The sequence below is a fragment of the Anneissia japonica genome, unplaced genomic scaffold (genome assembly GCF_011630105.1).
Source record: "Anneissia japonica isolate Jap-2015-1 unplaced genomic scaffold, ASM1163010v1 scaffold9_len2422644_cov172, whole genome shotgun sequence".
NCBI classification, from domain to species: Eukaryota; Metazoa; Echinodermata; class Crinoidea; order Comatulida; family Comatulidae; genus Anneissia; species Anneissia japonica.
The window spans coordinates 2,233,961-2,243,524 of record NW_022758107.1 but is presented as its reverse complement, the minus strand read 5'-3'; the positions used below and the strand labels follow the sequence as shown (position 1 = coordinate 2,243,524).

The window sequence follows — 9,564 nt, the reverse complement described above, 5'->3', positions numbered from 1 at the left end:
TATATAGGAACATTATGACTATTATATGGGCATACAACAATTATTAAATTTGATAGTGTGGACCATAGAGCAAAAACAACAACCACAGATACCAAGTTGTTTTAATGACTGTAATTTGAGTTTTCATGTACTGTATGTGCACAAACCTTTCTTTCACTTTCTGTTTGTATTGTTGTTGGCTGATCAATGGGAAGACATACAATATATGGCTCCAAGTGCTCAAATCTGGAATCTTTCAACAGTAGAAGCTTAGTGACTTCCGAACAGTACAGATGAACATTTGGAAAACTGTGGGTAAAACATATTTCCATAGATTTATCATTTATAAAATTTTACTTATTTTTATTTATTTATCATATTTTACACATTGAGGGATCATCTATTTAAGTCAGCATTTTCCCGCTTGTGAAGGGTTACTGACTTTCATGCCATGATGACTGTCATAAGGGCTGTCATAAGGAAGAGCATTGTAGTGTTGCGTTGTTTTTTACAGTGAGCCTGCCCTGGCAACCCACTAACCCATCACCCTAGGGGAAAGGGTGGATGCTCCTTGGTTCCTCCATGAACTCATCCGTGCTTTTAACAGGTCTTATTTTTAATCCTGCCGGTGGTCCACATACCCTCCTTACCTGACTTGCCCCAGATCGGTGAGCCAGTTTAGTTGCCCACCGTCCGACCAGGGCTGGGAAAAGTGCACAACCGGCAGTCGGAGGTTTTGACCATTACCCCGGAAGCATGAAATAAATAAAAATTGTTTTTATTCATTTTTTTATTTATTTATTTATTTTTTTTTACACATCACATACCAGTAATTAACTTTGATATTTATGCTTCCTCAAAACCACAAAATATACTACTGCTTAGCTATCATAGTGTAAAGATAACATTTTGTGCTGGAGGCATTTGATCAAAATAATTTGCATGGTCGGAGGATGGAGGAATTACTGATAGTCTAATTTCTCCATGCTTGGAGGCACAAAAATATTTTTTCCAGGCCTGCGTCTGACCATGAACAGATAAAGTTACTGGTTTACATGGTTACCAGTACTGTAGCAGGCAGAACCTGATCAGTTGGAAAAGGTATTGCACGAGGATCATGTAAATAGTACTGTAATTGATAATAACACATTCATTACAAATTTACCCCTTTTTTAATCGTTCAGAAAAAGCAGTAGAACCTAATCCTATCATATGATCTGAAAAATACAAAAATATGAATGATTATTTTAAATAATGACATTTGTTGACATACTGTACTGTACTACACTGGATAAATTGAATAAAACCACATGAAACACACAAGTCCTCAACCATTACCATATAGAAAGCGGTCAAACTTGGTCTACTAGAACTTTCCTGGGCACAAATTAAATTATAAGAGTCTGATCGTACTACTGTACTCACAGTAGGTATAATTATATCCAACGTGTTGATTGATTGAGCTAGCTTGACACATTTTTAGAATGCCATCTGTTTCAGCCTCAAACCAGTTTGGCTGTGATGTATTTAACATGCAGAACATTTTTTGATTTTATGTTTTATTTGTATTTTAAATTTTTTATTGTTTTTTTTTTATTATGTTGTTGTTAGGCGCCTAGAGGTTATTAACATTAGGCGCTATAAATATTGGTTATCATTATTATTATTAGAAAATCAGAAAATTATTGTGTTTTGTTTGTCTTATTATTAAAATACACTATCCTTTACTCTACAAAAAATAGGCTTATCATGTCAGTTTAACTGATATGATAAGCTTATTTTTTGTACTAGTGAGAATTTAAAGTTTGTTGTTAAACTTATTCTCGCATCTTGTGTGAATATGAATATGATTGGAGAATTGAGTGTTGTCTATCTATGGTACAGTAATTATAACTGAGCAATGTTTTATGTGAGAGGGGGGGGGAGGGAGGGGGTGTGAAAAAGCAAGTTAAACCAAGAAAAAAGAAAGGTACACGTTGCTGGAGATGATTAATATGATATGATTTTTAAAAGGCCAAAAGAAGAAAACAGGTATTAATCAAGGTTTCGCATCCAGCCTTAAAAACGATTACCAAATTACTTAAAACTTTTTGAATACTACTACATTCTATGATGATTTGGAATTATTAACTTAATTGAGCCTACTGTAGAAACCATATTATCAGATAAGTACATTTAAATAAAGTCAAATCATCAAACAATGTGGTAGTATTGAATAAAGTTTTTAATAATTTGGCAATCTTACAATCAACAACTTATTGGGGGTGTGTATAACTATACAGACGGATGCGAAACCATCAGGAAGTTAGGAGAGATTTGTCGGGGGATAAAAAAATATTATAAAACGTTGATATCAAATGTTGGCCTGACTTGGATACACCTTCTACTGTATGCCTAGACTACCTAGGGGCCAAGCCTAGGTTGGTTTACAGTATTATATAAATTAATAGTTTGGACGCCGATGAGATACAAAAAACACCATCCTTAATATGTGAGAACCAGTCAATTCGAGCGGATGCCACTTTGAGCGAATGCCAGTTCAAGCAGAAAAGATACACTTATGCGAACATCAGCCTGTGCGAGTTATGTATGAATTTCCTATTTTGAGCTACAGTAACGACTGCATTCGGCCGAGGCTTAAGCCTTGCCTAAAGAGCCAGGGGAAAAACCCTGGTGGGTTCCCGAGGAGAATCCTATAGCCTTATGTATGGAAGTTGTGTTAAATTGATTTAATTAATTAATTACAATAACAGTTACTCCCATTTACAATATAAATCATAAATTTAGCACCTACAAAATATAATTTGCTTTTTTAATACAAAACCCCAACTGGAGACAAAAACCGTGAATTCAGAATTAGGGCACATAGATTTTCACTCCTTTTTTTAAAAAAAAATTGATAAAGGCAGGAGGTTTTTTTTTGGTGGACATCTAGATGAGTATAAGAGACAGGGCCTGTATTGCGGAGGAAAACATCAGACATTACTCAGGCATCAAAGGGCAGGGAACACCCTAATTACAATTATATAGGCGCCTGGGCATTGGTCTTTACCTCAAGCTAGGCCAGCCTTTGCCTAAACTTTCTTTCTCAATGTCGTAGGTTAGTTTTTGCACCAATCCAACCAATCACAAAAAAGACAGCCCACTTGTAATGCACGATGTAACAAGTTATTTTATACCAGAGAGAGTATCTGTGGAACATGTGTTAATGCTGTGAATCAATGATTCAATTGGCCCACTGGGCGGGTCTTTTTAGGGATGGACCGTAGTGTTGCCTATTTTTAGCCGCAGCTGTGGAACATAAGAGTCTTCTAGCCGTGAATTAATGATCTGGTCAGTCCACTGGGCGGGTTTCTATAGGGACTGACCATGGTGTGGTCTATTTTTAACTGCAGTTATCGAGCGAGCTGTTTATTTTTAGTGACAGTAAAGATGTTTAAAGATTGGGTTTTGCGTTTTCAATTAAACAATTTGAAGAGTTTGAAGTCTGCCTAAATCGAAGCCAAAATTCTTTTATACTCTGTGAGCATTTGGTTTTTATGCTTTCATGCAGTTAAATAAATGATGCGACAAAAAACAATTAATAAACAATTTTTTAAAAATTAAATTATTCCCGCATCAATATTTCCAAAATGTTTGACATGGGTGGGCGTGATAATCTAATAAATTTTGCTATTTGCCCTAAAATGTGCGCAAGTCGATACTTTTAAAATAGTAGTAGGCCTAAGTGCTTGTTAACGACCATTTGGTAGTCGGATTTGCCAAGACTGTAATTCAGACATGGAATAACAAAAGTAGCAAAAACATTTCAGAACAAAGCATTTTTACATTTAAGATACACAAAAATAAATTACTATTCCACTCACAACTACAAGAATATGGCGACGATAAATTCGCCCTTGTTATAGTTCGCACTAAATGCATCCGCTCGAACTGGCATCTGCTCGAATTGGCATCTGCTCGAATTGGCATCTGCACGAACTGGCATTCAAATTGACTGCCATTCTCCTTAGGTTACTGTAGGACAAGATGCCCTGTATGAGCGTCTAGCGGCTTATTTTCAAAAATGTTCTCAGCTCGCGTCTACAGCCCTCGGATTGTGCTAGGCGCCAAAATAACATTTCTTGCCCTGCCTGTTGGGAGCGTTCCCCTGCCGTCAGAGAAATCCCAGAGATGCAAGTCTCCCGGATTGCCCTAGAATCTCCAGGGATTTTGGTTCATCCCCCCCCCCCCAGTCTCCCAGAAATTCCAAATTTTCTCCTGGAATTTGAATTTCTCTTGGATTTCTCCAGGGTTGTAACAGATTTTCACAATTAGGGCTTTGCTAAGATAGAATTTCCCATTCTTGTGCATTAAATATGACAGACATACTGTAGCCTGTAGGCCTACCTAGGCTAGGCCTAAGTCTAAGATTGAACATACTACCTACAGTAGGCCTAGGCTAGGCAGCAATAAGGTATTATTATTAACAACAGTGACCTATATCTGCCCAAGCCTCTTTGTTTTTTATTGAACGTGGCGATAAATTTGTACACGCGTGCACGCGTTGCAAACCTGCACATCCTCCTGCACGACAAATTCTCCAGGAATTTGGCTTTCACATCTTGGGGGACCCCGAAATTCAGTCCATTTCATTAACTATTTTGGTCAATCTAGGTCCTAACCTAGAGGCCTGTCTCTAGAATTTAGTTAGGGCCTAGGCCTAGAGGCTAGCCCCAGACTTAGTTAGGCCTAGGCCTACGCTAGGCTACAGCAGGCCATAGGCCAAGGTTTGCACGTTACTTACCTGTGTGGGCATGCGATAAGAAATATGCAGTGGCTTTCAGATTCGATGCGCCCACAAACCTGTCAAGAACAATGTGTGGATACTCAGCCATTATTCCTCCAAAGGTGCTCATGGTGATTTCACTTAGTTCCACCACCGCTTCGTTATATTAAGATCATCCTTAAATCAGAATTAAAAAAAAAACGGAAAGAACCCCTACTCCATTTATTTAAATACCCCTGTTTCTCGCGCGGAAACTGTGACGACGGCGAATCCGCCATTGTTGGTGGAATGATGATTATGGAACGAGAGAGGGCGTAATATTGTTTTAATTTTAAGTACAGTATTGGTTCTGAATGAAGATAGATATCGGTCTACCAAGTACGTAAAATCGATCCTGTATGCAATACTATAATTAAAAATGATAATAAAAAAAAAAAACAATTAAGAATTTACAAAGCACCAATATTTCTAAATGATGTAATGTTGCATTGTGCTAAAAGCTACCTGCAAGTACCAGCAATTTTCATTATTAAAATATATATTGTATATTTAAATATTTTAAATGACATCATACAGTTGAAAATCCCTTCCGGGGAAATCTGGTTAAGTGTACTTTCTTAACATATTTGATTTTATTTTGCTGCCCATGTGGTGATACATATCGTTACTGACATCCGTGAGACAGTTGATAATACAGTGTAAAAAAAAAAGAAGAAATAACAATAGGCCTATATACTCTAAATCAAAAGGTTTAAATGTTTTACACTTAAAAATAAAAATTGAATGAATATTAAATAATAAATTAATAATACTCTATATGTTGACTCAAGATAGAGGCAGGGTGCCCTGTCCTACCTAGGCCTTAGTAGACTTCCAAAACAAAAAGATAATCGTAACGAAAAAATAAAGAATCGTCCTCACATCTATTTCTCAGAATTTACAGACGTTGATTAACTTAAGACGTTAATATCATAAATGTAATCAATGTTGTTTTCTGTTTTGATGATGCAAAAGTATTGGATCCAGATGATTGTTTTTGTCAATGATTTGGTAAATGTATTTATGCAATAGGCCTATTTCTAAATTTACACACACACACATACACCGACACCCCCCACACCCCCCCCCCCCCACACACACACACAAAATAAATAAATAAATAAATACAAAGCGGGGAAATATATTCCTAATTTCTAACGAACACCATTATAATATCGAATTAGAAGCGCAGCGCAGACTAAAAAAAATCTCTTTTTATCAGATCTACGCTTTATAGATGCAAATAACTACAATCGGCGAAATAACCCACGGCTCAACCAAAGTCGAAACCAAGACCAATCAGAGCAAAATAACCAGCTACAAAGAAAGGCAGATATTAAAGAGCAGAAAGCAACAACAGAGGAAATGAAGGCAGCAATGAATACAGATTATAGGCCTCTGAGTTTATTTTTTACAATTTAGGCCAAATGTAGTTTTGGGCAACCAACCAGGGTAGAATGGTGGAAGTAATTTTCTGGCTGAATTTCCCTATGATCAAATCAGCAGCGTGTATAGGAGTATTGAAAGGTGTTGGGGGGAGGGTGGTTGATGTTAAGACATAATTATTATATTGCTACTTCTCACAGCCAGGCTAGCCATTTCAATTTCGTTTAGCAATTTAAACACGCCATATTGACTCTCTCAACTCTAGGCCTACATGAGGTGGTAGCGGTGGCTCCCAGAAATTTGCCGACAGGGGGTCCGACATGTCCGGCGAAGTCCGAACCAAGGGGCCGACAACAGCGGACGGGTCCGGGAATAAAACCAACTGGTAGGGTTTTCGGGGAGTTTTTATGGCTTAATGGCCAAGGATGGCCCAAATTGTACCTTTTTAGATCACAATATTAGGGATTGGCATTCAAAAAACTGTCATGGTTATTGGCTAGCAAATTATTATTTTTCGTCCGACGAGAGGGGGTCCTGTTCGACGGGGGAGGGGATGCTCTTGTATCCGCTGTCGCAACAAAATTTCTCACTCCTTAAGAAATGTTGTGTTAATTGAATATAACCGAAGACAATTGTTTATTGTTTTTTAAAGATTTGGCAAGGCAACGGGACATGGAACAATGGAATAATTAAGGACTTAAAACACCTTATAAGTGTTTATCCATTATGGCATGCCTTCATGGATAGTCTTTGGCTCAAACAATGTACAGTAACCTTTATTTATTTGAGAGCGAACTACGATATGAAAAATAATCCAATCCAAGAGAGATGCATTATACAATTCAAGCAGTGCGTTGATTATTAGTATAGGTCGACATTTACGGTAATATTTAAGAAATTTAAGAAGTCAACTAAATTTCTTTCCAAATGTATAGCCAGGCTTAGGGCTAAATGAAACTTTCTGTAAGTACAGTGTAATATTGTAGTTTATCATGGTCCAATAAAGAAATGGTTAAAGTTTGGTGACAATCCGAAGTAGGGTGTGGGTGTGAGGACCATTCAAATAAAAACGTCCCAGACCAGATATTCAAAAACGGATAAACTGATCTGAATGAAACTTTCGGGAAAGTTATCAAATTTTGGTGACGATCCAGTTTTGGGTGTGAATTTGAGGGTCGTTCTACCGAGCTAGCAAAGCGACGTTGGCCCAACGTTGGTAAACGTTGACAACCACCAGGTTTGCTATTCATTATCCACCATCAACATAACTGCCTTAAAAAAAAAAATTTAAAAAAAAATTGGTTTGTGTAAGAATCGAACACAAAACCTCCAGGTTTGCTATTCATTATCCACCACCAACTAAACTGCATTAAAAAAAAATATATAAAAAAATTGGTTCGTGTGGGAATTGAACACACAACCACCAGGTCTCCCGTAACATGATTAGTCTATTTTTTTTTCTAATTTGCATAATGAATTTTTCAAATATTTTTGTCTATTTAAAAAATACTGCGTAAGTTATGGAGATGGTAACAATCAAAAATCGATTATAAATTTCTACAATTTTAGACAAAAAATAAACCCTCTTGGCCCACGGCCCATTTTTGACACCATGACCATGCGAAATATTAACCTGCAGTGTATATATACAAAGAATTTTTTATTATTAGATTTGATTAACTGGTACTTGGTGTGGTAATAGGTTTATCGCATTTATAGCTTAGGGGCCGCGGTTTACCTCCCTCCGTTTAGTCATGCTAAAGGGGTAGTAAACTAAGCGATCGTGGGTTCGATTCCCACACGGGGCAAGTTTTTTTTATATACTTTTTTTGTTTATTTTTATTTTTAAATTTTTTTAAAGGTCGTGGGTTCGATTCCCACACGAGCCAGCTTTTTTTTTTTTTTTTTTTTTTTTTTTTAAGGCAGTTCAGTTGATGGTGGATAGGCCTAATGAATAGCAAACATGGAGGTTGTGTGTTCGATTCCCACACGAACCATTTTTTCCCTTTAAGGCAGTTGTGTTGATGGTGGACAATGAATGTATTGTACTCGTTGATGACGTCGCGAAATAACAACAAATAACAACGTGTCATGTCCGAGCCTAGACCTTCATGGAAGCTCACTGGCTCCTGTGTAATTCATGTCGAGCCAACTGCAGACGAAAAGGTTACAATCTTTTCAGAGATAAGCTGGAAGAAAGTTTTAGACAGTGCCCATCAATGGAAGGGTTTTAATACTGAGGAATGGAAGTTAGCTAAGTACTTGGCTTGCTTTACCGTTTTTCTTCGATCGTCGCTTCCAACCGTCTAGGCGCGTCTAGCCTAAAGAGGGCCTACTGTACATAGCAGGTCGAGATTGTACTACATTCGGCTGATGCACGGTCATTTCAACAGCCATGGTTATACATAAAAAGTTTTTAAAAAAAACCATGTAGCTAGGAAAGTCTATTGCTAATGAATAGGGCCGCCTAATGTCCCCAACCTAAATATCTCAAGGTCTAATAAAGGAATGATATGAGGACAAATCAATGAAAAACCTGGACCAGATAATACTAACAATCAACTGATCTGAATGAAACTTTCTTGGAAAGTTCAACCAAGTAAGCAATTAGGCCCTACTAAATTTTGGTGACGATGTGTGGGGAAATGAGGATATTTAAACGTCATTCTACATAATAATAACATAATAGCAGTCATAGTTCGAGTTTTCCTGACGTCAAGTTAGTTTTTATGTGTGTCAAATAATTTTCTGTATGATCTAATTTTTGCTCTTCGTGTGTTATTTTACGCTAGACTTTTAATTGAGTAATTTTTAATTTTTTTGTAATTTCAAAATCACTTCTCATTATGGCAATGAGGTAAAGCCCTGTTCCTTCTTTTTTTAAATTTTTTTTACAAAACACACATAGTAGGATAGGTCTAGTTTACAAACCACACATAGTAGATAAGTCTAGTTTAATTTAATCTTGTTTTAATCTGGTTTTTTTTTGTAGGCCCTATTTAAAAAAAAATATTTTATGTAAATTTTGAATTCATCCAGAAGTCGAAATTTGTGAAATTCGAATATTGTTATAGTGACTGCATTAAGCTTTCAAAACAATCCGATAGTACTACGTTGAAAACAAACTGAATAAATATACTTGTACAATGGAACTTTCATTTAGTATCTGTATATAATTGAAGAAGAAATATGTGGTAGACACCATTAAACATAATAACTGATGCCTAGTTTTTGTTATCAAGTGCAAGTGGATTTGAATAATTATTCATTCATTAAACAACATTTATTTCCGTAAATTTTAAACAATATTTATAGTAAATCATTATTATAACAAGAATGTATGTAAATAAATTAATCATGAAAAACGATTAACTAGGATCTTTAATGGCAGA

The 9,564-nt window shown here is 36.4% G+C and overlaps 1 protein-coding gene across 7 annotated transcripts in view; it reads right to left on the bottom strand.

Moving 5' to 3' along the window:
- LOC117125078 (protein artemis-like) overlaps nt 1-5,045 on the bottom strand; it is a 23,946-nt gene extending 18,901 nt beyond the window's left edge. For 5 of the 7 annotated variants that reach the window (XM_033271456.1, XM_033271458.1, XM_033271461.1 and 2 more), the window contains exons 1-3: nt 4,766-5,045; nt 1,145-1,196; nt 147-288 (exon numbers count right to left, since the gene is read on the bottom strand). In XM_033271456.1, coding sequence (XP_033127347.1) covers nt 147-288; nt 1,145-1,196; nt 4,766-4,877 — 306 coding nt within the window. In that variant the 5' untranslated portion in view covers nt 4,878-5,045. The remainder of the gene's footprint in view (nt 1-146; nt 289-1,144; nt 1,197-4,765) is intronic. The other 2 variants (XM_033271460.1, XM_033271457.1) reach the window with 2 other exon arrangements.
- Between the last annotated feature and the right edge of the window lie 4,519 nt (nt 5,046-9,564).